We start from the raw sequence: 25,077 nt of genomic DNA on the forward strand, positions 1-25,077 counted from the left end.
CAGATGCAAAAGAAGACAATTTATTCAGTGGTCAGTGATCTGTGCCTCCCAGAGGGCCTGGACAAATGTTTCAGTAGCTCAGCATGGCTTTGTGCTGCCGAGCGCCACATCTGTCTGCCTCGCACACTGTGTGTGTGTGTGTGTGTGTGTGTGTGTGTGTGTGTGTGTGTACAATTGTGTATGGCTGAACAGAGGAACGCACACATTTGATGTCATCATAGTCTGATATAGAAACGGGTCTGCTCCACTGAATGTTGTAGGTGGGTGTGTGTGTGTGTGTGTGTGTGTGTGTGTGTGTGTGTTGCCAGGTTGATTGCAGCCTTTAATGTGTTTTACTATTGATGAGGGCCCTGCATTTCTCACTGAGGGCTCCATGAGAACAGAGCTCTCTTATAAACACTTTCTAATAAGTTACAAGTAGCTTCCTTCACATTGTTGCACATGGTGGACGTCTTGCATGGAGCTGGTGCTGCTGAATTTCAGAACACTTCATTGATCCCTGGAGGAAATTATGTAAACAATTTGATGGAAGTGACGATTATGAGAATATTTTCAGTACATTTACAGCAGGAAGGGTGTGTGTGTGTGTGTGCGCGCGCTCGTGTGCAAGAGTGTGTGTGCGCGCGCTCGTGTGCAAGAGTGTGTGTGTCAGGATCATATGACAATAGGTAAGTAGGTAAAGCAGCAGCCCTGCAGTGTGTGGGAACCTTTGATTCTCCTCCTTTGTTGGCAGTGTCATGTGATGCCAGAAGTCACAAAGACAGCAGTTCTTTGAACCGGTGGCTAACAATGCTTGGCTGGAGCCATGTGGACATGTCTTGTCCTTGCAGTCTACAGAGCTGGTGCAGGCCACATTGTGTGTATGTATGGGGGTGTGTATTACGAGGTGGCGCCCAGATGGCCCTCACAGATGGATTCTGTGGCTTTAAAAGAGATTACCTTGCTCTATTCCTGTCTCGGCGCTTCTCCTTAAGACCTCAGGAGCCCAGTGACACAGTAGCCCAATTAGCTGTGCTAACTTGCCTAGCATTAGCCTAGTGTTAATGGTTCCTGTGGTTTGTCCATGAGTGGACATTCGAGTAAGCACGTTATTGTTAGGCTGTGTGTGTGTGTGTGTGTGTGTGTGTTCTGAGAGCTGGTGCCTTAATCAGAAAACTCAAAGAGAGACTAAATCTCCAAGGGGGGGGGGGGCAGTGGTTCCTTAAGGAGAGAGAGAAGTGGGTAAATGTAGCTTCGATTAGCAGCAGAATCCACCATTCCTCACCCCACCATGACACTTTGTCTGCCACGCAAATACATTTGTACACATTTGCACACAGGCACAGCACGACGGGTCAAACCATGCTGTCTGCTCTCTGGCAGAACAGAAATCGCTGAAGCAGATTAGGGCCTTCGAGCAGCTGAAACACCTGCGCATGTATGAAGCACGCACACACTCCTCCCTACAGAGCCATGTGCGAGCAGTCTGGTCCGATACTTGTAGGTTCATGATTTGTCAGGTCTACACAGTGTGAGAGTCCCACTCGGGTGATCACTGGTTACCAAGTTAAGTAGACAATTATACTTTAATGAAGCTCAAAACTGCTGCTTAGTTATTTCAGATAATCGATGATTATATTTTGGGGCTTCATTTCATGTTCGTCTTACAAAACCCAAATGCTGATAGTTGAGAATAAAAGTATTAGGATATTCATTTCTATAATATCCTAACATCATCATCTTCTATGATGATGATGATGCTGCTGTGGGGAACAGACATACAGTGGTTTGCAAAAGTATTCGGCCCCTTGAACTTTCCCACACTTTGTCACATTACCACAAACATGAGTCAGTTTTTTGGACTTCCAGGTGAAAGACGGTTGTTTATTTGTACAAATGTTTGAATCATGTATGATTGTCGTTCCACTTCTCACGTGTGCACCACTTTGTGTTGGTCTTTCACCTGGAATTACAATAACATTGATTCACGTTTGTGGCTGTAATGTGCAAGACTGTACATCTGCCACTGATTGATAGCCACTAATAATGTAAGCCAACCCTTATATTATTCTCCCTATAACTAATTATATAGAAAAGTCAAAGTGCTGTATTTTTTCAGCGTCATGCTCAGGTTTGTTGTTCCCTCAGTTTCAGTTTGTTCGAGTCCAGGTGAGGTCCGTAGCAGTGATGCTCGTTGTTGTCCAAGATAAATCTTTGCAGGCGTAACAATGCTGTCTGAGAGATCGTGATGGTGTTTATGCTCTTCGATAGTCTGACTTTGGGTTCTTGTCAGTTGCTTGTGGTGTTTCTGCCTGCAAAGCTCATGTTATTCCACACTTGGGTAGCCTATGTGGTTTTGTTCCAGAAATGTACAGGATCCACTTTGGAAAACGATGTCCAATCTGGAACTCATCTGTGAGCGTGCAGGCTCTGCAAAGAGAGAAGCCTCGCTAAGCCTCGCAGCGAGCTGTAGCCCAACTTTATGTGTCTGTACCAGTCACACGTGTGCAGATATTCCTTTAATGCACAGTTTTATAGGTTGGTGATTTAGTGTCGTCTCTGAAGACGAGAGCTAGCTAGACCTCCCCCGCCCCCCTGCTCCATAAGATGGGACCATTAACACTTCTGGAAAATGACAGAGGCTTCACATGTGGCTTTAAAGAAACCTCTCGCTGAAGACGGAAGCATCAAAGAGCCGTGTCTTTGAGTACTTAAAGAGAATTTAAGAAAGACCATTGAAGAGGAACTCGTAGGTTTTCATTCTGCCCTGAAGTTTTTATCTGAAAACAAATGATGGTTTTACAAAGTCGTTACCTGCTGGCTGCTGTTTTATCAGCTGACCTGGACTTTCTGTCATCCAAGTGTTTTATTGGATGCAGCTTTTGCTTCTTTATGTGTGTTCGCTTTTCTCCATTTGATTTTAAAGTGATATTTGGAGCCACAGATATTAGGAAGCAACACTGACTGATGAGGAGCTAAAGCAGGCTGTGCTTTTTAATTTACACATGCTCTCATTCCTCTTCTCATTAGTGTCAGTGTTGCCCGTGTTTGTGTTTGAGCGAGCGTGGGGGTGTGTGCTTGTTTTGGACATTAGATTTATTTTAAGCAGAGCCGCGCTCGCCTCACTGCACAGAAATAGCTCAGTTCTGTAACCTGTTACATCAAGTGTGTCAGTGGCTGCAGAGTTTATCATCTTTCACTCACCTTTGCATTTGTGCGTTGCTGCCTTTAAGGTCCCACGTGTTGCTTTGGACACTCGTTAAAGAGGTTTTTATGTGGCCTGTAGGCTGTGTGTACTCAGGCGTTTCAGGGCTCAGTGTGCTGATAAGAGACTCCAGGGGAAATCGCCCGAATGGTCAGACGAGGACAGACTATTTTTACCCATAATGGTGGCTCCAGTTACGCCTCTGTTTCATACCAGTCCGAGCCGGCATCTTTGGGGTTGTTTAGTATGTATTCTGACTATTACGCTCCTGAATGCAACCTCCACACTCAGTTACCCATGTGGGTGCTCTCTGTGGACGCAGGTCTACGCTAGACCAGCTGAGCACCTGTTTAACACTGTGACACGAGCTCGGTCCTGTGCCTGGAAACACTCTGAACACTCAGGATTTTATATGGATGCACAGCACAGAACATATTCATGCATCTACTATGCATTTCTTCATAGTTGGTTCTGTAAGTACATTTTTTTCATTTATTGACGCAGGCGTGCGATCTGCTTTAAGATGAAATTAATACAGTGTATTTTACTTCAAGATTCAACAAACCATTTTTAATTAGATGCCTTACAAAACAGTCTGGGTCACTAAATTTATGGAGTTTGATGTAATTTAGTGCCGTCTGTTCATCTGTGTGGTGCTGGTCTTCAGCTTCATGAGGTGCTGCGTGTTGTCTCTGAAACAAATGCTTAAAATAAAAGATATTCTTAAAGCTTTCTCAGCTTATTCACATTATTGAGTGCAAACAATAAAATGGATAATTATTCAAATGACCCCTACTGGTCATTTAGTTTTAAAAGACTTGAATTGGCAGATGAAACGGTGTCTCGAGTCCAGCCAGCGCATCTGTGTCGTCAACGCGTCATCAGCAGTAGTAACGCAGAACAGCCGCTCTGCTCGGCTCGTGCACATCAGAGCAAAAAGGATGAGGGAGTGTGTTTGTGTGCTGCATACTTCCTAACTCTGTGTGTGTGTGTGTGTGTACGTACGTACGTACTTCGGGTACAGCTAATTCCCACAAGTCCAACTATTTTCAATGTTTATTTTTTCTTTTGCTCAATTTAAAGTTGTCACGCTGCTGATGAATGGACTGAGGCAAATTACACTTAACTGAATCACAAATGTATCTGAATTATACACGTTCTTTAAAAGCAAGCTGAGACAGTGAAATTTCCCCAAGTTATGTAACGTAATTTGATGATAATTGATGGGGTATGAGATCAGGCTTGTGTGTTTTGGACGGGCCATGTGTAGGTATTGTTTTATTTGGCAGAGTGTCCCATTTTCTTCATCATCTTTATTCTTCTGAGGAATCGCTCGCTCAGTTTGTCTTTTCCCCCCTTTTCCCTCTTCTATCCTCCCTCCATCCTCACTTCCTCCTCTTTTCAGGGACATCAAGCCCGACAATATTCTGCTGGATATGAACGGCCACATCCGCCTGGCTGACTTTGGCTCCTGCCTCAAACTCATGGAGGATGGGACGGTAGGTTTTTACCACACTGCTGCTGATGCCTCGTTTGGGCCAAAGCAAACATACCAGAGCTTTTCTGACCTCCTTGTCAACCCCGGGGGTCTCCCAGGAGGAGAGTGCGGTTCAGCTGCTTGGCTGAGCCTGCAGTTTGTGATTCAGACCATTCTCCGAGCCCCATCCCAAAGACAAGAACGGGATGAAATAGATGATCAAAGAAAATCTCAGAGGGATGATAAGGACTGTTTGAAAAGGAAAAACCAGTCTACAAATAGATTCAATGTAGGGATGTATTTCTCAGGTGTTTTGTGCATTAAAGCAGCTCTTTGAATAAGAAGCAGATACAGAGAAAACAGCCCAAATGTTTAGTGTTACTCTGTAACTATTCAAACGTGATCTACAATGTAATGTTCTCCCAGTTACGGTCCTATTATAATGCAGGCTCACTGAAAGTGAAGTCACTGGAGTTCTGTAGATGTAAACAAACGCTGCCTTCCTGCCGTGGTGGAATTTATCTCACGTGTTACAGAATTTCACCTTTAATTCGTCGTCATCACTGCTGTTGCTGACTTTACACGCACAAACCTTTGTCACCTCTTAATTTCTTTGATATACTTTGTCTTAAATTCTCTGCTAGGTTCAGTCATCTGTGGCTGTGGGAACCCCAGACTACATCTCTCCAGAAATCCTCCAGGCTATGGAGGATGGGAAAGGCAAATATGGGCCAGAGTGTGACTGGTGGTCCCTGGGGGTCTGCATGTATGAAATGCTGTACGGCGAGACTCCTTTCTATGCAGAATCCTTGGTGGAAACCTACGGGAAGATCATGAACCACAAGGTGAGCTGACGAAATTAAAAGGTGTAACGGTAAAACGCTCGCCTGAAATTTGCCCAGTTTGACCAGTAAACACTTCGTCAAATGCGATCATGTCTTGAACAGGAGAGATTCCAGTTCCCACAGCAGATCACAGATGTTTCTGAGGAGGCGAAAGATCTGATTCGCCGACTCATTTGCAGCCGAGAGCACCGATTGGGTCAGAATGGCATCGAGGACTTCAAGCAGCACCCCTTCTTCGCGGGTACAGGCTCCACCTTTCTGTCGCACACAAAGATTACCTGAAAAACGTTTACCGTTCGCTGTATGCTGCTTAATAAATGCATCTCCTTGTTTTTCACCTTCGACCTTTTAAGGCATCGATTGGGATAACATTCGCATGTGTGAAGCCCCCTACATCCCAGAGGTCAGCAGTCCTACAGACACCTCCAACTTCGATGTGGACGACGACTGTCTCAAGAACTCGGTACGTTTGGAGGAGTGAACGCCATCCTCTCACGGTGTCGTCTGACTGGACGTATTCATACTGACGTGCAGATTTCACATGATTTCAAATCCTTTCAGGAGACGATGCCCCCTCCCTCTCACACTGCTTTCTCAGGCCACCACCTGCCCTTTGTAGGTTTCACCTACACAAGTAAATGGTAAGTGTTAACAAACAGCTGCTGCCACTCACCTGTTTCTGCCTAACAACCAACTCTTACTACAGCTGGACTTCCTGTGTCTTTGCTGATGATTGTTCCTCCTCTTTTTGCTATTTAACAAGTCTCTGACGCCTCTTCCTGAATCAGACTTTCTTCATTTAGCCTCTTTTGAAAGTCTTCCTTCAGACTCATAATGACTGTGATAGCGAGCAGATGCTATTTTCCTCCAGTGTCCAGCAGTTGTCACAGGTTGTCTTCATATGTAATGACTTTATTTATTTTTAAATGGATTTCCTATACAAGCTGTCTCAGCACGTGGTGTGAGGAGGCGGGGGAGATTAGCTTTCCTCCCTAATAAGGTGATGTTGCTGTACATCCTCAGGCTGAAGTGGTACTCATGAGAAAGCACCAGACCCACCAGCTGCTTCCTTATCTTTTCAAGCCTCAGTGATAATAGCCTTTTCCTTCCTTTCTGTCCTTCTGTCTCTTTCTCGCTCCACCTCGCACTCCTCGTGTCCCTCTGCTGTTTTCTCCCATGGCTCAACTTTCAGCTTATCTCTGTCGCCATCACTTCTCTCTCCCCGATCTTTCTTTGTATTTTCCCAATGACCGGTTTGATGTCATCAGAAACCACCAGCACCAATGTAAATAGTTTGTCCCCCCTCCTCTGTAGCACTCTGTCTGATCGGGGTTGCCTGCGACAGCTGGGAGGTGAGCCGGGGAAGGCCGGGCAGGACAAGCTGGATGTTGAAGTGCAGCGTAGCCTGGAGGACAGCCTGGCCACCGAGGCCTACGAGAGAAGGATTCGCCGCCTGGAGCAGGAGAAGCTAGAGCTGAGCCGCAAACTGCAAGGTGAGGTCGGAGCAGCGTGCATCATATGCACCCAGCCATCATGAGGCATGAGCATCCAGTCTGCACATGCTGAACTTAAAACTTTCCACTCTTGCCAGTATGGCTTTTAAAATGCCTATAAATGATGTTTCTGATGTGCCACAGAGTCGACTCAGACGGTGCAGGCGCTGCAGCACACGGGCGAGGGCCCCCTCAGTGCTAACAAGGAGGTGGAGATCAGGAGCCTGAAAAGCGAGATCGACATTCTGAAGAAGCAGATCGCTGGTCAGGACACAGTGCAACGCTTTTCCTTCTGAATCAGCTCCTGATTGTCTCTGACAGACACAAACGGCAGCAAATGTGGTTGTTTGGCAAATGTCTGACAGTTTCAGTTGCGTTTCAAACCAAGCGTGTGTTCGTTTCAGACTCAGGCCAGCTGGAGAAGCAGCTGGAGGATGTGACGCTGGCTCGGAGAGACTTGGAGGACTCGTCCAAACACATCAAGACTCTTGAGAAACAGATGAAGAGCATCACACAGGAAAAGGATGACCTACAGAAGGTACGGCTAGTGTTACGTGTCATTCTCTGGATATTTAAAGAGCTACAAACGAGTGAGATTTTATTGATCAAGCTGAAATAACAAGTTATTGGACTACTTTGTGGGAGGGATCTGAAATGCTCAACTCTGCTGTCGTCTGTCGTGTTCAGGATCTCATGGACGCCAGCGAGAAGTTGAAGGTTCAGTCTAAAGAGCTGAAGGAAGCCCACAGCCAGAGAAAACTGGCCATGCAGGAGTTTTCAGAGCTGAACGAGAAGCTCACAGACCTCAGGTAGAAGCACGCGCCCAATGCCAACCGCCGACTGCTAGAGTTTCTTTCCTAATGTTTTTTAACAAAGTCCCGTCCATGAATAAAACGCCCACGCTGGATGTCTTCCTGTCCCGGTTCACAGGTCGGCGAAGCAGCGCCTGGTTCGTCAGCTGCGTGACAAAGAGGAGGAGATGGAAAGCCAGAATCAAAAGGTGGAGGCTCTCCGCCTCGAGGTGCGAAAGGCCGAGAGGGCCAAGAAGGAGGTAGAGTAGACTCCCCCGTGGTTGCTGGCACGCCCTGCTCTGTCCGTGTTCACCTACTCGAGCTTCATCCAGACGTCGCTGTGACTTAACGCACTGCGAAAAATGTAACGTGTGCAATCGCTGCAGACGTCCAGAGTTTCATGTCCACAGATCAGTGGCACAAAATGACGTGAAACATTGAGACGTTGTTCCTCGCGTGTTGGTAGAGCAGCATTTACCTGCTTAACATGTGCTGTGTATGATCGGTGGCAAGAAACGGTTTGTGAATTTTATCGCTCTATAAATACGACATCATATACAATCTTATTTCCACTCACGGCCTGAAGGTAGATGGAGAGAACCAGTCATGCAAATGAAATGAAACCAGTAAGTCATTTATTTAGAAAAATCCATCAGCGCTGCGTATCTGTGATGGGGACGTGTGCGACCCACCGCTGTTAGAAATTCAACACTTCTAAGAACTGTCTATGAGCTTGAGCCTTTTTGTTCGCGGCTTCAGTTCTGGCTTGTAGCCGAGTTTCTGTTCATTTCAGCTTCTGGGACAGTCGTCCCATAACACGAACTTTATTCTTGGACCAAGACTGAGGCCTGTTCACACACTTGTCTTTAGTCCGATGTCCCGACGTTTTCTTTTCCAGTGGACTCGTATGCTGCGTCAGTGGTGACAGGCTGTCCTGGGCCAGTTCTGTTTCATCCACGTCATCTTCATCAGACTGCACGTGTCCTCTCAGAGAGCTGCAGCTTTCTGGTGTTTAGGGCTCCTCTGGTTGTTGTTATTAACCTGAACATCGGCCAACACCAGAGCGGATTTTACCCCCGGAGTCCAAACCGTTTGTTTCTAACAGAAATGTCATTTCACACTTTGATAGATCCTCAGTCTGTAAATATAAACAGGCCACTCACTCAGTGTCCTAATGCAGAAGTTGCTCACAGGTTTAATGTGTTTGTCTCTGTAATGTAAAATATTTGTGCAGAAATCTAGAAACGTCCAAAGTGTTCACAAAAGACGTGTTGCAGCTGCGACATGTTTAAAAGCTCGTCTGCTTTCCTCGTTTCATCATCAGATGGAGGCTCAGGTGGAGGAGCAGGCGGCCGAGGCTCAGAAAGAGAAGAAGCTGAGAGAGCGCAACGAGCAATACAGCCGACAGCTGCAGGAGGAGCTGGAGGGGCTGAAGGTGAGTGTTCCCAGCTTTAACCATTCAAAGTACTAATGACTTAATCACCCCGATGGAGATATTTTAGGGTTTTCCCCTGCATGAGTACAACGAGTCTCACTGGTACTCTTTTCTTCTCCATACAAATCTTTGTCTCATTCCCACCACCCAGGTGAAGCAGGCTGGCTCCTCTGCTGCCCCGGCCCCGGCGGATCAAACCCAGGAGGTCGGGCGTTTACGTGGAGAAATGGAGAAGAAAACGATGTTCTTCGAGGAAGAGTTGGCCCGCAGGGGGGCGCAGTACAGCGCCGAGCTGAAGGCGCTGCGTAAAGAGCTGAGAGATGCCGAGAGCCAACAGCTCAACCTGCAGAAAGAGATCCTGATGCTCAAAGACAAACTGGAAAAGACTCGTCGTGAAAGGTATCGCACCAGTTTGCCTTTCCTGGGGCTGCTGTTAGCGTTGGTTCCCTTTAGGTTTGTCTTTAATACGTTGAGTTTAATTCTTCTGTCGTCTCTTTCAGTGACGATTCCACGAGGTGATTACTGTTAACGATAGTTTCATCCCATTAATCCCCTTTGTGCTCTAAATATAGTAGAACTCCAGCCGTCCCCTAACATTTCCATAAATTGTGTTTAGATGGATCGTAAATATACCAGCGAGAGTTTCCCAGGCGCACTGTCACAGTGTTTGCCCCACAAACATGAGTGGATTTCATTCCCAAGGCTGCACTAGTCCAGCTGTCCCTTTTATTTTTAACATTTTAAATTTACAGCTAATGGTGATAGTAGGCTGGTAAAACAAACATCTTAAAAAATGAAAATGACCTCGATGCTTGGGTCAGAGTGGGTGGAGGAAAGGTCTCACTTAGTCAGAGCTGGAAGGATGCAGGTCCCCAACTGAATTTGAAAGGTTTTAACATATGTTACCTTTATACCTGTAATGTCCTGATTACCCTGAAGGACTCCTGTTCTGGCTTTTTGGGTTTGGGAGACCCGTTACTGTACTGTTAGTGTTTTAAATGAATCTGCAGGAGACGCACAGTTTAAAGCTGTCTGTGCTGCAGCGAGCTATTAATCTCTAATATGTCAAAAAGAGCTGGAAACCCTTGTTTCTTACAGCGGCTGACACACATCCTGATGTTTGCTCTGCTGCAGATCAGCATCACTTATTCTTGCGTTTGTTTATATGGGGCGTGTAAAGCTGCAACATGCAGACGATAGAATAATTCTGCTGTAAGACGTCTGTAGAGAAATGCTTCAGATCTGAGTGTTTGTTTAAAGGTGTCACATCTGCCCCTCGGTTCATCCTGAAGCACAAATCTAAACCAACAGTGCCGTCTCCACAGGCCTGTTCAAACTTCACTGCAGTCACTACTCAGTAATGGTTGGTGATAAAATGAGAGCAGAGGCTGAAATGGTAACAAAATAAAAAGATCTGTCAAAATGTGTCAACGTGGAGGTTTTATACCAATAAATGAGAAGAAGTTGTTTCTTCTGCGGCACTCAGGCTCACCTGATCCAACTCTGAGCCGCTACTTTAATACAATTTGCACAAAAACGTGTTTTTGTGGCGCTTTGTTTTGGTACCCTGTCCCATCCTGCCTGCTGTTAGTGCCATATTACTCCCACTGCTGTCTAAGTCGGTTTCAAACGCAGCACTGTATCAGATCCTAGCTGCATTAATGTGTTTGGGCTGAATAATGCATCTCGGTGTTTGATCTAAGGTTTGGACAGATGTGGGAGGAATTACACGAGAGCTCCAACAGACGTGTTGGTCTTAATGTTAAAATGACAAATGCGAGAAATCAGATGGAGTTTTGCATTTATAAATTGTGGGTTGGGAATAAATGTAAGTTTATACAAAGTCACAAGTTTTACAGTAAGTCTGTGTGTGTGTGTGCTTTTTCCCCGTCCAGCCAAAGCGAGCGGGAGGAGTTTGAGACCGAGTACAAGCAGGAGTACGAGCGAGAGCGAGTCCTGCTCACTGAAGAAAACAAGAAGCTGTCCAGTGAACTCGACAAGGTGCCACATCTTTATTTATACACAAAGTGACTGTCAGCGCACAAACCTGGGTCATCTCTGTCAGTCTTTAGTGAGCTCTCAACACACACCAACACAGCGCTTTGACCCCAGCTAACCCCAAACTCTTTCATCACATTCCTCCTCCACCCCCGCTCTCCCGCCAATGCCAAAGAAATCACTGTTCAATATCCTGCGTAAAAACAGCCGTCGCCGCCTCCACAGTGGATGGGATGACTCTCTGGACTGAGCTCTGTTGACTTTGGAAGTTCAGAAAGGCCCTCGTTTTAAACAATGTCTCATAAGCAGGAGACATTCTGACATTATATCACTGTACTTATTTGTGTTTTGTTAGTTGATAAAGATGGATTCGATCTGCGTGTGCGTTAGCTCCACCACCACCTTTTCAGCACGTTTTGAAGTGTGTAAAAAAAATTCTTGTTTGACTCGTCTCACCTTTCAAAGGAGGCTCCAGAGTTCACACCAAACTGCTTCGTCTTCACTCGGCACCATTCGTGAAACGACCTGTGGGCTGGACTTGTGTTCAGTTTGTCCAACTTTCCAACTGCATTTGACCTCCATCCTTGTTTTCGGCCTGAATTTCCACGATCAAAGAAACATCACAGGAAAAGCTGTTTGCGTTCAGTGTCAGCTGTTGACAGAATGAAATTGGCAGTGAATAAATATGAAAAGACATCCCAGTATGAGAACATCATCCATTGTCAGCGCGAACTGTTTTAGCAGCAAACATTATGGTTAGAAATGAAAAAGGAATCTGGACCCTGGTCAGGAATATCTGCAGTTTCTTCTCCAAGAGCAGGCAGATGTGATTGATCAGCATCGTTTGTCTCCCCACAGAGGTTCTTGTTCTGCCTCAGCATCGTCAATGTCATGTTCTTGGACTTGCAGTTAAAAATAAACTCATTAAAAACTAACAATCGTTATCAGCTGGTAAAAACATTACTGTACTGAGAGATTTCACTTTCAGAGAGATGCTTGATAATAAAAAGTGCATCTTTCTGCCTTTTCACAAGTCAGACACAGTTGAGCGAGTCTCAGCATCGCTTTGGTCATTTGCACTGTTACAATGTTGCTGTTTCAGATATTGAGGTCTGTGTATGTGCAGGAAATCTGAGACAAAGGTTTTGGTTCTGTGTGACCTCAAAGAGAGCAGATATCCATATATGGTCATCCTGTGTACCTGCTGCTCAAACCTGCTGTTTATCAGAGGTGCTCTATCAGAATAAACTGAAACGTCTGGTTTAAGACAGAATTATTCACAATTCAAAACTTCTTTATCTTATACTCTGTTCATCTAAGCAGAACAAAGTGTAAAACGCCCATTTAAAGAAGTCGTGGGGAGATATGAGACAGAATCTCTGACATGCTTTGCTTTCTCCAGCATGAAGTATTTTGTAGAGCTTGCTTCGTTAATGGCTACATCCATGATTTCCTGGCATCCGATGGTCATTTCCAAACCCGAGTAGCTGCACATCTGTCACATCTGTGTCGTTCTGGACGTTTTCATAGTAACATGAGGTCAGGGCTGTGTCGAGCATGTTTCATGCCTAAGCTGGTGGATTTGCCCCCAGAGGTTTGCATGCTGGAGAATGTCACAGTGTCAGTGACGTAAAGCTTCTTTACAACACTGACATTTGCGTTTGCTGGAAACCAGCTTGTAGACCAGTTGCAAAACTATCCCACTTTCCTCATTCCACAAATATAGTGAGCAGTGAGCTGACCTCATGTCAGAGGATCTCACCCTCACATGTGAGGAACACGCATGGTCCTGGTGTGATGGAGCAGCTGGGACTGAATCATAAAGTCTGTCTTCAACAACACGCTAATTAATTTTACGCGAGCACCTGAGCCTCTCATGTTCACTGACAACACGAATGGCAAACTGTGTGTAATGAGTTCGTTTACCAGGCGTTAGACTTTGACAGCTTTGTGATTTGACACTTTACAATATTGTGTTTAATAGCATGCTCTCCTCCCCCCACGTTTGTTCTCATTCCTGTAGCTAACCACCATGTATGAGAAGATGAGCAGCTCCAACAGGCAGCTGGAGGATGAGATGAGGGAGCTGGCTGATAAAAAGGAGAGTGTAGCTCACTGGGAGGCCCAGATCACAGAAATCATCCAATGGTAAGACGCACGCTCATATATGCACACTGCAACCTTCTCAAATGTCCCAGATACTTGCTGAGGCATACGCTTTCCCCCGCTGATGTTAAAGCGCCAATTCAAAGACGTTTATGTTCAGTGTGACAAAGTGCGAGCAGACACGCTTCTGTCTCGTAGTGGATTGGGTTCCTTGTTGGAGTATAACTGCAGCATTTCTCACATGCCGCTGCAGATCAGAGCTGCTCGGCCCTGCCTTCCACTCAGATCACTTCTCAGTGCAGCTGACACCTCGCCAGCTGCTCAGCCTCTCACTGTTGGACAAGCCTAAAGTCTTTACATAGCACACATACCACACACACACACTTCAGACATGTAAGTACAAGTGTTGAGTGTGGTATGCAGGTTTAGAGGAATGTAGGGATCACTGTTGCCCCCTGGTGGCCGGGGTTTGCTACTGCAGGGGCTAAATAAGGAAGTAGGATCACTTGTAGGTAAAAACAAAATGAATGAAACATCCTTTCACGACTTGACACGAACTCTGATTTTTGAATGTCAAACGTGTGTGGTGTGCGCTCTGTGAGCGCCAGAAAATGTTTACGTTAGCGTCAGCGTAAGTCTGTGCTGTGAACACGTCAGTTTATTCTACCTGAGTGTTCAGGGTTAGTGAGCGACTCACCTGCAGGCTGAACGTGTGTCTGTTTTGTGTTGGTGCGTGTGGTGAATGATGTGTAAGCAATGGTTAAGTGTGATACGGGTCACAGGACCTGAAGAGCATACAGTGAAAAGGCGCGTTTACAGAGTGTGTGTGTGTGTGTGTGTGTGTGTGTTTCCAATTCTGCCACTGAAGGATGTTTGTAGAGAGCTTCAAACAGCCCATCAGTGCTCGTACTGACAGAGAGATACATCTTTATATGTAAAATAAATAATAATATGCTGTCAGTGTGTGTTAGTGTTGGCTTTAGACTCTTGGTTTTATGGTTATGGTAAAGTTGACACCCATGGAATGTGTTTACATTTGTAGTAATGTGTGTGTGTGTGTGTGTGTGTGTGTGTGTGTGTGTGTGTGTGTGTGTCAGGGTGAGTGATGAGAAAGATGCTCGGGGCTACCTGCAGGCTCTGGCCACTAAGATGACAGAAGAGCTGGAGGGGCTGAGAAGCAGCAGCCTGGGAGCGAGAGCCACGGTAAATAAACACAAACACGTCGTCTGTCTGCTGCAGAACTAAAGGAAATCCCTTCTTGTTGTTGTTGTTGTTGTTGGTAGAAACTAGTTCAGTGATTATACATTTTAAAATGATGAAGCCAAAGTGAATGAATATCATCAAAGAAGCCAGTCTTTCACTCTTACACTGACAGGTAAGTCGAGCAGCGGTGAGTCCCTTTCTGTCTGGTGATTCGCTCAGTTTCTGCTTCTGTCTCCGTTTCAGGACATGCCGTGGAAAATGCGGCGTTTGGCCAAGCTGGACATGTCTGCGCGCCTGGAGCTGCAGTCGGCCCTGGACGCTGAGATCAGGGCAAAGCAGAGCATCCAGGACGAGCTGAACAAAGTCAAGGCCAACAACATTTCCACAGAATGGTATGACTGCTGAACTTTTTTAAAAACAACTTAAACCAACTTTTGCTAAACGACAGCTAACGTATCATTGTGTCTGATCGATCAGTAAACTGCAGGAAGTTGGAAGTAAAAACCAGGAACTGCTGGCTGAGATCGAGCGTCTGAAAAAGGAGACGGAGGAGCTGCGGCTACGGCGAGGTGAGCACGCGTGCTGTGGCTGAGTGGGCGCTGTGCACTGAAACCGTTGGAGATTATCACACTGCAGGAGGGTTATGCAGCAATCAGACGCTCGGGACTCTTAATGTGTACAGACAAATGTATTGTTGCTTGGGGCTCATGAATCTGCGCCCCAGCTCTTTGAGGCGGTCCTGTGACTCGTGTAAGTCACCCTTTGATGTTTTGATATTGTGTTCTTAACAATGGTTGTGTTGTTTGTCCTGTGACTACAGGTGTCAAGCACCAGGATTCCCAGAATTCCTTCTTGGCTTTTCTCAACGCCCCCACTTCAGCTCTCGACCAGTTCGATGTAAGCATTACAGAGAAAATCTGGTTACGAGCACAACAACTGAAAGATTCAAATCCATGACTTTCAATTCTCTGCTCTCCATTAAGATGTTTTCTTCACGCTTTCATTATTTATTTTTCACCAGTTTTTATTTTTGTTTTGTCTTTTGTTTTCCTCACATCACTTCCTGCTACACAAGGATTCTTATTCCTCATCCTCATCTTCTTTAATTGAGTTTTGGGAAGATGTAAGTTTATCTTGGTTAGTTGGGTGTGTGTGTGTGTGTGTGTGTGTGTGTGTGTGTGTGTGTGTGTGTGTGTGTGTGTGACAGTAGCTGTAGGTCTGAGCATATGAACTAGATGAGATGGTGTATGTGCAGACTGTAGATTTGTGTCACTGTATGGAGACGTGGATCTTCGCTGTTATCTGAAGAAGGGAAACTCTGTTGTGCTTTTATAACAAGATGATTTAAAAGTGGCTCCACAGGATGGGTTTCACATTTCAGCTCACATATGTTAAAACTACATGTGATTGAAAGATAAAATGAAAATATAGACGAGCTCTCCTTTTAGTTTCTGTTAGTTTGGTTAAAAAAAACTTGCCTCGAGAGGTTTTGATGGACGTGTTTTGTGGAGACTGAGTCTGCTAGACTGAGTCAGCTGCCCTTTAAAACTTGTGTAACTATGAGCTAAATCTGAGACTAAAAACTAAAATAAAACATTTTCAAACAGTAAAAACTAAAGTGGAAGAAGAAAATCCACTGAAGCTAAACTGAATTAAAACACTAACCAGAAAATGCAAAACTCTAATAACTGGTTATTTGTACCATATCTAAGTCCACAATCCTTTGAGTTTGGCGACAGAGAGCAGGACGCATACGGAGCTGCCTGCAGGGCAGCTGGTCTTTCTCTTTTCATGTAGTCGAGAAGGACGTCAGAGAATCATTTTGTCTCTAACAGTTGAAATTAGGAGGGTTGGCGAGTACGAGCCCAGGCAGTGAGAGTGAAGTAAACGAGTGTCGAGGGCTGACAGAAAGTCAGTTTGTGCTGCAGCACCAAAGGCAGCATGAAAACACAACAGTAGTTGATTTCCAGTCTACATCTTCTGACTGTGTTGCGCTGGCCTGCAGTTTTTACGTCAGGCTAAACCGGACCTGCTGCGTCTGGCTTCCTCAGAAGCTACATGACCTCCACGTTTGCTGCTAACATGAGAGCGTTTTGGATTGAAGCTGCTCAGCGAGGGACTAATAATGTTGTGGCAGCTTCTCTAAACACACTGAGGACAAACGGGGAAAAGTGGAGTTTGCAGAACACGTCCACTTTTAAAACCAGATGTTTTCATTGTTTCCAGTCAGATTCATTTTACCTGCTTTAAGAAAATAACATGGCTTTATAGTTTAATTCAGTATTTAGTATGAACACTTGTGAAGGTGGACAGTTCTTGTAGTCCTTGTATTTAGATGCTTGCTGGACTGGCTCTACTTTGGCTTTCTAGAGCGAGAACCTGAGAAAACAACATTATTCACAAAGTTGAAGTATTTTCCAGTCAGGCCGGTCGCTGTTCTCTGTGCTGCATTTCCTTAGTAGCTCCTTCCATATTACACGTGTACGTTTCCACCATGTCTGCAGCACAAAGCCTCATGGATACATGAATCTAATGCAGTGCTTCCCAACCAGGCTCGCTGTGCCCCAGTGTGGCCCCAGTGTGGCCCCAGTGTGGCCCCAGTGTGGCCCCAGTGTGGCCCCAGTGTGGCCCCAGTGTGGCCCCAGTGTGGCCCCAGTGTGGCCCCAGTGTGGCCCCAGTGTGATATTGCACAGTTCATTTGACTGAAACAAGCAGCTTGAATTCAACAAAGCGACTGAACTGAAAAATGTTTGAGCAGAAGCTGATGGATCCAGGTGTGGTGGATCATGAGCTAGAGCTGTTAGAAATGTAAATCGATGGTTTTCTATTAGTTTCATTGTGCTGCAGAGGAAACGCTGCATCGGTCGGGAATCATGGGTCTAATGTAGAACAGCCTTTTCTCCCGTTTTCATGTGTCTCTCTGAGTCTGTTTAAAGATGTTTTCAGCCTTTCTGACTCATCTGTGTCTCTGCCTCTCCTCCTGCCACTGAAGCACTCGCCGTCCGTCGGCCCAGCTAGCAAAGGCAGACGTGTAAGCACCATCACAGATGTGTAGTCTTGTCACGCTGGTTCATTTGTGTGTTTGCATGGCAGGTGTTTGAATTTGTCCGATTGTGCCTGTCTGTGGTGCTGCAGGTGCTTTGTTTGCATGGTTTCTGGTGGATGCATGTGTGACACTGTTGTGCTTTGAAAGCTCAGTGAATGTGTTTGCTGTGTGTATTATGGTGACAGCCCTTTCCTATTAGCATGAATGCTGGCTAGGTGGTTTGTGTCACTAATCTGTTCTTCTTCATTTTCCCTCGTCGCCTTCCTTTTACACCTTCCTCCCTCTCCTCCCATTTGTCGCACCTTTCTTACTGTCCTCTCTCTCCACAGGTGGACTCTGTGGATAACTTCACCCCCTCCAACACGCCGTCTCGGGAAGATGACCCCAAGTCCCACCTTAAGCCCCGCTCTCGTTCACCTTCCATGGCTAGTGACATGGAGCCAATAGAGGTTAGACATTCCCTAAATCTGGGCAAGAAACCCACAGCTTCAGGGTCTCAGCCTCGTTTGCTGACCAGCAGCACATGAGCCGCCAGTGCTTTCAGACTGAGGTTAAATATTATGCAGCAAGTAAACATCAGAGAAAAATCACTGGCAGCTCGTTTGTCCTGCATGGCGATGATCTTCTCATGGCTGAACATCTGTGTGATCCTGAAGCTCCAGCAAGCTTGTTCTTTGCGACACAACGATTCTTTTTATAGGACGAAACAGTGATGATGTTCTTTGTGTTGTTGTTCACGTAGTTGATCGATCATCCTCGCTCAGTTCAGACGCCCACCATGCGCTCAGGAGGTTATGGCAGTATCGGGCGCTCCTCACCTAAGGTTGGTCATCGGTTACTCGCTGCTGAACGACCACGGCTCAAGTTTCTGTTTGCTAACCGCTCGTTATGTCCTCTGCAGCCCAAAGCACATCAGTTTGTAGTGAAGACATTCAACACACCCACCAAGTGTAACCAGTGCACCTCTCTGATGGTGGGGCTCATCCGTCAAGGCTGTACGTGCGAAGGTGAGCGCGAGAGGAACGGACGGGGGTGTTTGACACGATTCAGTACTCCTACAGTCACAGCCCTGACCCGTCTCCCTCTGTGCTTCTAGTATGCAACTTTTCCTGCCATGTAACGTGTGCGGACAAAGCTCCAGCTGTGTGCCCCGTGCCGCAGGACCAGACCAAGGGCCCGCTGGGCATCGACCCTCAGAGGGGGATCGGTACTGCTTACGAAGGACACGTCAGGGTGAGTGAAGCCTCAGAGACCCGCGAGGCTCTAAAGAACGCAAATGTCTGCAGTGTGTAGGATCCTCGCTGTTTAGACGTGAAACCGTTGGCGCGGACGCTTCGTGAGATGCAGGACTGATCGCACTGACGCACAGATCTGTTTGTTTGCAGGTGCCCAAACCAACCGGGGTGAAAAAGGGCTGGCAGAGGGCGATGGCTGTGGTCTGTGACTTTAAATTGTTCCTCTATGAACTGGGAGAAGGAAAAGCAACACAGCCAAGTGTGGTCGTCAGTCAAGTCATAGACATGAGGTAAGAACTCCTGAAACTAAGAAATGCTTTAAGCGTTTGAGGAAGAATTGCCTGCTTCAGTTTGTAGTTTCTAAGTAAATGTCAGTAAAAGTCACCAGAACGTGACTTTTGTGTTTGGATAAAACGTGTTTTACAGACGCACGCGAGTAAATTATGATGGAAATCTTTGTTTTCTGACACATTTAAGCCCAAAGATTCATTTAAAAAAGAGAAAAATGAATCGGTCGTTAAAATAAAGTGGAGCTCGGCCATCAGCTGGTGTCCAGTCCGTAGCACGCTTACAGTCGATGGGCATCTGCAAGCTGCTTTGCAACCACCTCCACCCTTCGTGCTGGGTTAGACATAAACAATAGTGCATCTGTTGCTCTGTCGTGCATGTGGAAATAAGCAGCGCCTGTTAACTGCAGCGCCGTGACGGGAACATTTCTAACAGTTTCTTCAAAATGTTTTGGACTTGCGGCCTTTAGTGACGAGCATCGATGAAATGTAAACACTGATCTCCATCTTTCACCCAGGGATGAAGAGTTTTCAGTCAGTTCAGTCCTGGCCTCTGATGTCATCCACGCCAGCCGCAAGGACATTCCCTGTATATTCAGAGTGAGTACCTGTCCACGCCGTAAAGCGGCTCCTGGAGGTTAAAGGTCAAGGCTGTGTGCACAGTCATGTTTCTAATGATTGTCTTGCTTTGGATGTCGTTGCCAAAGGAACCATATTATGACAACTGGATGAACTTGAAGAAGAGATGCATCAAACGCCAAAATCTCTTTCAAACACATAATGCGAGCCTTCATCATCCTCCTCTTTCCTCAGGTCACGGCGTCCCAGCTGTCCCCCTCCAGCAGCCACAAGCCCTCCATCCTGATCCTGGCCGACAGCGACCAGGAGAGGACCAAGTGGGTGGGCCTCCTCAACGAGCTCCACCGCATCCTGAAGAGGAACAAGCTCAAGGAGCGCTTCGTCTACGTCCCCAAGGAGGCTTACGACAGCACCCTGCCCCTCATCAAGACGACACAGTCTGCTGCTATCATAGGTGGGCGCTCAACCCTCAGCAAGTGTTAAAATGGCGACCCACAAACTCTTTGTGTTGTCGTCTGAGCCGAGTGCAGTCGTGTTTTAGAAATGCACCGTTTAATCATCACAGCTGTTACCTGCTGTCAGACAAACACCCTCCCAGCAGTTTGTCGAGCGTTTTGACAGCAAAGAAAGCAGCTGAAAGTTTTCAGTACAGTCTTTCTCCTTAGCGCTGCTGTCTCACCTCTTTCGTTTCACTCTCAGATCACGAGCGCGTCGCCCTGGGCAACGAGGAAGGCCTTTTTGTCATCCATGTCACCAAAGATGGTAGGATCTGTGTTGGTGTTTTTGGTGTGTTCCCGGTTGTGCGACTCGTGTCGCCTCTGCTTTCTGCCTCGTTTCACTCACTCCTCCCTCTGTCCTCAGAGATAATCCGGGTGGGGGACAACAAGAAGGTGCACCACATTGACCTGATGCTCCAGGAGCAGCTGCTGGCGGTCATCTCCGGCAGGAACCGCCACGTCCGCCTCTTCCCTTTGCAGGCCCTGGACGGCCGCGAGACCGAGTTCTACAAGCTGGCAGAGACGAAAGGCTGCCAGACCATCGTGTCGGGTCCGGTCCGCAACGGCTCGATCACCTGCCTCTGCGTGGCCATGAAGAATAAAATCATATGTTACGAGGTGAGAAAAAGCTCACTCTCGCTAACCCTCGAGGCTTCTGCCACTGCTCACTTGATGTGACTTGATGTGACTTGATGACACTCCTGCAGGTGAATAAGAGTAAAATGCGTCACCGTCGGCTGCGGGAGCTGCAGGCCCCGGGGCCGGTTCAGTGGATGGGTCTGCTCAGTGAGCGTCTCTGTGTGGGCTATTCGTCTGGCTTCATGCGCTACAGGTACTTTACATCATTACAGCTGCGCTCCCCTTCAGCGTACATGAGTCTGACTTTGTGCTCCTGAAACCCTCCACAGTGTCCATGGGGACATGTCCCCTGTCAGCCTGCTCCACGCTGAGGACCACACACTGGCCTTCATCCCTCAGCAGGGCCTGGACGCCCTCTGTGCCGTGGAGATCTCCAGCAAGGAGCTGCTGCTGTGCTTCAGTGCCATCGGGGTGTACGTGGACTCGCAGGGCCGCAGGTCGCGGCAGCAGGAGCTCATGTGGCCGGCTGTGCCCATCGCTGCCTGTGAGTGCGCGCAGTTTGATACACAGATGTGTGAATGCGACACGTGTGTGCGGGCCGTCACCCTGCGCTTATACAAGTCAGCGTGACTGTTGGGCTCTTACAGGATGTTGTTTGTGTACTTTTTATCTGAAAGAGTGAAACTGCTGTATTATGTTCCTCAGGCTACAACGCCCCCTACCTGTCCGTGTACAGCGAGAACGCCGTGGACGTGTTTGATGTCAACACCATGGAGTGGATTCAGACCATCCCGGTCAAAAAGGTCGGTGTGGAAGTGACCGAAGCTTCAGCAGCTTTGGAAATAGCTCAGTCTGACCTTTGATGGCTGCACAGATCAGTCAGCTTTAAACACTGGTGTGTGTGTGTGTGTGTGTCTGTGTGTGTGTCTGTGTGTGTCTGTGAGTGTGTGTGTGTCTGTGTGTCTGTGTGTGTGTCTGTGTCTGTGTGTGTCTGTGAGTGAGTGTGTGTCTGTGTGTGTGTGTGTGTCTGTGAGTGAGTGTGTGTGTGTGTGTGTGTCTGAGTGTGTGTCTGTGTGAGTGTGTGTGTGTGTGAGAGTGTGTGTGTGTGTGTGTGTGTGTGTGTGTGTGTGTGTGTGAGGTGACTCCAGGGACTAAACTCACACGTTGGTCTGAATCTCAGCAGATTTGCTGATTTCTCTCTTCCCCTCCAGATGCGACCTCTGAATGTGGACGGCTCTCTGAACCTGCTGGGGCTGGAAACCGTGCGCCTTATCTACTTTAGGAACAAGATGGCCGGTAAGATCGCTCTCTGTGCCGTGTGAGGTGAAGAATTCGTCCTCAGTCTCTTTTTAGCATTTTGCTGTTAAATGTCTTTATTATTAAGCGTAGGATTACCTGCAAACTACTGCAGTGGCAGGTCAGGATCCAGCTGATGTGAGCTGCTTATATGACAGCGTAAGACCGAATTGCAGCGTGACAAAGGTCAGGTGTGCGCTGGGCCGTCATCACGACCCTCACAGATGGAAGCAGCTGATGTTTGTGTCACGTGCAATAAGTTAAAGGAAGTCGCATAAAAACAAGCGCTCCTCTGTGTTGCCAGTTTGAATCTTCCTCTGGTTTTGATCTGTGTCCAGCATCAGCAGCCAAACGATGATCTTTGTTGATCTTTCAGAGGGCGACGAGCTGGTCGTCCCGGAGACGTCAGACAACAGCCGGAAGCAGATGGTGCGCAGCATGAACAACAAGAGACGCTACTCCTTCAGAGTGCCCGAAGAGGAGCGACTTCAGCAGAGGAGGTAGTTTACCTGAAGCTCTGTACTCGCCGCCGGGAGCTCTCGGAGAATTCGCCGTTATTTCCCCAAAGCTGCTCTCACCACATTCTGTTACTCTGAGCTGCTTTCCAATGCTGATGATGGCCTGTGCCCGATGGTTGCGATCTGTATTTTTAACTGAACCAGCCGTATTAGCATCATCCTTGTAGGGAGGAAAAACCTCGTTGCTGTCTTTGACGCGCTGATCCTGTGTCTGTGATTCCAGAGAGATGCTGCGAGATCCCGAGATGAGGAACAAACTGATCTCCAATCCAACCAACTTCAACCACGTGGCTCACATGGGACCAGGAGATGGGATCCAGATCCTGAAGGATCTGCCCATGGTACATGTGCAAACACACGAACATGCTTCCTTATCCTGTCACGTGAGCGTGCCATCCCTGACATACTGAAGCCCCCCCCCCCCCCCCCACACTGACACTGTCTGGTCCTGAGTTGTGTGTCTGTAGAGAGCATGCATCATGTTTTTCTGCCCTGTGTGTGTGTTTACGTGCACCCTCCTCACTCCTCTCCCCCCGCACTGCACTCTGTGTGTGTGTTTTCTGCGTGTTTAAACCAGAACGTCCGTGTTCAGGATAGCCGAGCGGGGTTCAGCGGCTCCGTCAGCATTCCCTCCATCACCAAGAACCGGGCCGAGCCGGGCCGCTCCATGAGTGCCAGCAGCGGACTGGGCATACGTGAGTACCGGCAGTCGTGTTAGAGCTCACGTTCGGGGAGGTTCGTCTGTCTGTGGCTTCATGTCCGCCGCCTCCTCTCGTCTCCGCAGGCTCGTCTTCGCAGAATGGCAGCGCTCTGCGCAGGGAGCTGTCAGGAGGAAGCTACGGGTCCAAACGCCAGACCATGACCTCTCCTTCCGAGAGCTCCCTGTCCTCTGGCGGAGGGGTGGACTGCGGTGATGCTCCGCTCTCACAGTTCGACAGAGAGGTCAGTGAACGTGCAGCTTCATGTGAGGTTGACTCTGAGTATTAAACAAAGTGTTTCGTCCAAACAAACATTAACTAAATAACTCAGTTTTTACTGGCTGTTGGCTCGAACCTGCAACATCGTGTCAATCAAACATCAGCTTCGTATGACGTCCACATAGAGACGGCTGTTTTCTTGTCGTGAGCTTTAGCAGGTAGACATTATCAGCAGAAACTGCCTGTACTCCCCTTTGAACCAAACTCCTCCATCAGTCACGAGCATCCCGACATCTGCAGGCCGCGCTCCTCATCCCATCGCTCCGCAGGTGTTAGCTCCCTGTGATGTCAGCAGAGGCCGTATTTGCCGTGATTCTTGCTTTTAGCTTTTAGGTCGGATGAGAGCCAATCAGACTCCAGTCTGGCACTGGTGGTGCAACATCGCTCATAATGGTTTCCGGCAACATCACTTCTAAGTTGTTTTCACTCGCATGAAGTGACTCTGATCGAGAGTACAGGAAAAAAAATAAAAACAGCAATTATGGGCGACGGCTGCCCCCCCCAGTCCCCCTGTCATTCCCCCTGCTGGTCCTCCCTTCCCATTGGACGTTGTCAACTCCATCCTGCCCCATCTCGCCTCCCTCCATCCTAACTCAGCTGTTCCCTGCTTCGTGCCTGTCCCCCTCCCTTTCCCCTCATCCCTCCCCACCCCAGCATGTTGTCTGTGGGCTGGGCGCTGAGTCTGAACTCTCCTCTGCAGTGGCAGGCAGTCTCACCGTCGGAGAAGACCCCCGATCTGAAAAGGGCTTTAAGGACCCTGCTTAGTAAGATGAAGGTAACGTCAACAGCTGCAAACACACAACTGAGAGCACCGTGTCACTGTGTATCTCACACACACACACACACACACACACATCACTGAGTCGCCTTCGCTGCACCATTTCAGCGCCGTCACATCAGCAGCCTCTGATTGGTTTGTTGCATCTCTCAGCTGCACCATCTGGCCTTCGTGTCATCGCCTTTCGTTGCCGATGGAGTGGCGCGGCGCTGCTTCACCATCGCTAATCACAGAGCATGTGTGCTTCCATACTGCCCCCCGATGGCCTGCCCATGTTTCCTAACCAGGAGCTGTCAGCTCAGAGCACAACCAGACCTCTGGTTACTCAGCAGGTGATGGGAAATGAATACATAGTAAAGGAACGATGTCACAAACTTGAATAAACATAAATATTTTGGCATTAATAATCCACACAAGTTTTCAATGCATGATGTTTCCTCGTTATATTGGTGGTGCCACCAGGAGGCCCCTGGTTGTAAGACTGTGCCGTCACACACAAAGGAAAAAAACTTCTCTCATGACAGAGAACAAGAGTGTGCATGCTTGAGCGTGTCAGGTCGATGTGGGCGGGAGCAGTGTAGCTGCGCCTTTGCTGCCCATCTACACGGACTCATGCAGCTGTGCTTCGTGTAGCCGTAGTGTGACTGTGCTCTTTAGTGTTTTATAGGTGGGGTGTGTTTAGATGGGATATAAATAGACGATTGGATCGGTGAACTGTAAGAAACGTACATTACACAGTGTATGAAACACCCA

General features: G+C 47.5%; 1 protein-coding gene across 5 annotated transcripts in view; it reads left to right on the forward strand.

Moving 5' to 3' along the window:
• cdc42bpab (CDC42 binding protein kinase alpha (DMPK-like) b) overlaps window positions 1-25,077 on the forward strand; it is a 70,973-nt gene that overhangs the window by 42,109 nt on the left and 3,787 nt on the right. Inside the window, exons 6-42 of one of the 5 annotated variants that reach the window (XM_080882296.1) lie at window positions 4,590-4,683; window positions 5,306-5,506; window positions 5,609-5,747; window positions 5,860-5,969; window positions 6,068-6,147; window positions 6,821-6,999; window positions 7,144-7,263; window positions 7,404-7,537; window positions 7,687-7,808; window positions 7,930-8,050; window positions 9,115-9,225; window positions 9,377-9,624; window positions 11,121-11,226; window positions 13,247-13,371; window positions 14,427-14,532; window positions 14,776-14,924; window positions 15,010-15,101; window positions 15,353-15,429; window positions 17,525-17,563; window positions 17,908-18,027; window positions 18,321-18,401; window positions 18,480-18,585; window positions 18,675-18,811; window positions 18,964-19,103; window positions 19,619-19,700; window positions 19,914-20,133; window positions 20,379-20,441; window positions 20,541-20,794; window positions 20,884-21,008; window positions 21,085-21,299; window positions 21,461-21,558; window positions 21,967-22,051; window positions 22,428-22,551; window positions 22,793-22,910; window positions 23,162-23,264; window positions 23,354-23,511; window positions 24,247-24,321. In XM_080882296.1, coding sequence (XP_080738422.1) covers window positions 4,590-4,683; window positions 5,306-5,506; window positions 5,609-5,747; window positions 5,860-5,969; window positions 6,068-6,147; window positions 6,821-6,999; window positions 7,144-7,263; window positions 7,404-7,537; window positions 7,687-7,808; window positions 7,930-8,050; window positions 9,115-9,225; window positions 9,377-9,624; window positions 11,121-11,226; window positions 13,247-13,371; window positions 14,427-14,532; window positions 14,776-14,924; window positions 15,010-15,101; window positions 15,353-15,429; window positions 17,525-17,563; window positions 17,908-18,027; window positions 18,321-18,401; window positions 18,480-18,585; window positions 18,675-18,811; window positions 18,964-19,103; window positions 19,619-19,700; window positions 19,914-20,133; window positions 20,379-20,441; window positions 20,541-20,794; window positions 20,884-21,008; window positions 21,085-21,299; window positions 21,461-21,558; window positions 21,967-22,051; window positions 22,428-22,551; window positions 22,793-22,910; window positions 23,162-23,264; window positions 23,354-23,511; window positions 24,247-24,321 — 4,657 coding nt within the window. Of the gene's footprint in view, window positions 1-4,589; window positions 4,684-5,305; window positions 5,507-5,608; window positions 5,748-5,859; window positions 5,970-6,067; window positions 6,148-6,820; window positions 7,000-7,143; window positions 7,264-7,403; window positions 7,538-7,686; window positions 7,809-7,929; window positions 8,051-9,114; window positions 9,226-9,376; window positions 9,625-11,120; window positions 11,227-13,246; window positions 13,372-14,426; window positions 14,533-14,775; window positions 14,925-15,009; window positions 15,102-15,352; window positions 15,430-17,524; window positions 17,564-17,907; window positions 18,028-18,320; window positions 18,402-18,479; window positions 18,586-18,674; window positions 18,812-18,963; window positions 19,104-19,618; window positions 19,701-19,913; window positions 20,134-20,378; window positions 20,442-20,540; window positions 20,795-20,883; window positions 21,009-21,084; window positions 21,300-21,460; window positions 21,559-21,966; window positions 22,052-22,427; window positions 22,552-22,792; window positions 22,911-23,146; window positions 23,265-23,353; window positions 23,512-24,246; window positions 24,322-25,077 lie in introns of all 5 variants that reach the window. The other 4 variants (XM_080882295.1, XM_080882297.1, XM_080882298.1 and 1 more) reach the window with 4 other exon arrangements.

The sequence above is a fragment of the Rhamphochromis sp. 'chilingali' genome, assembly GCF_963969265.1.
Source record: "Rhamphochromis sp. 'chilingali' genome assembly, chromosome: 5".
In the NCBI taxonomy this organism is placed as follows: Eukaryota; Metazoa; Chordata; class Actinopteri; order Cichliformes; family Cichlidae; genus Rhamphochromis; species Rhamphochromis sp. 'chilingali'.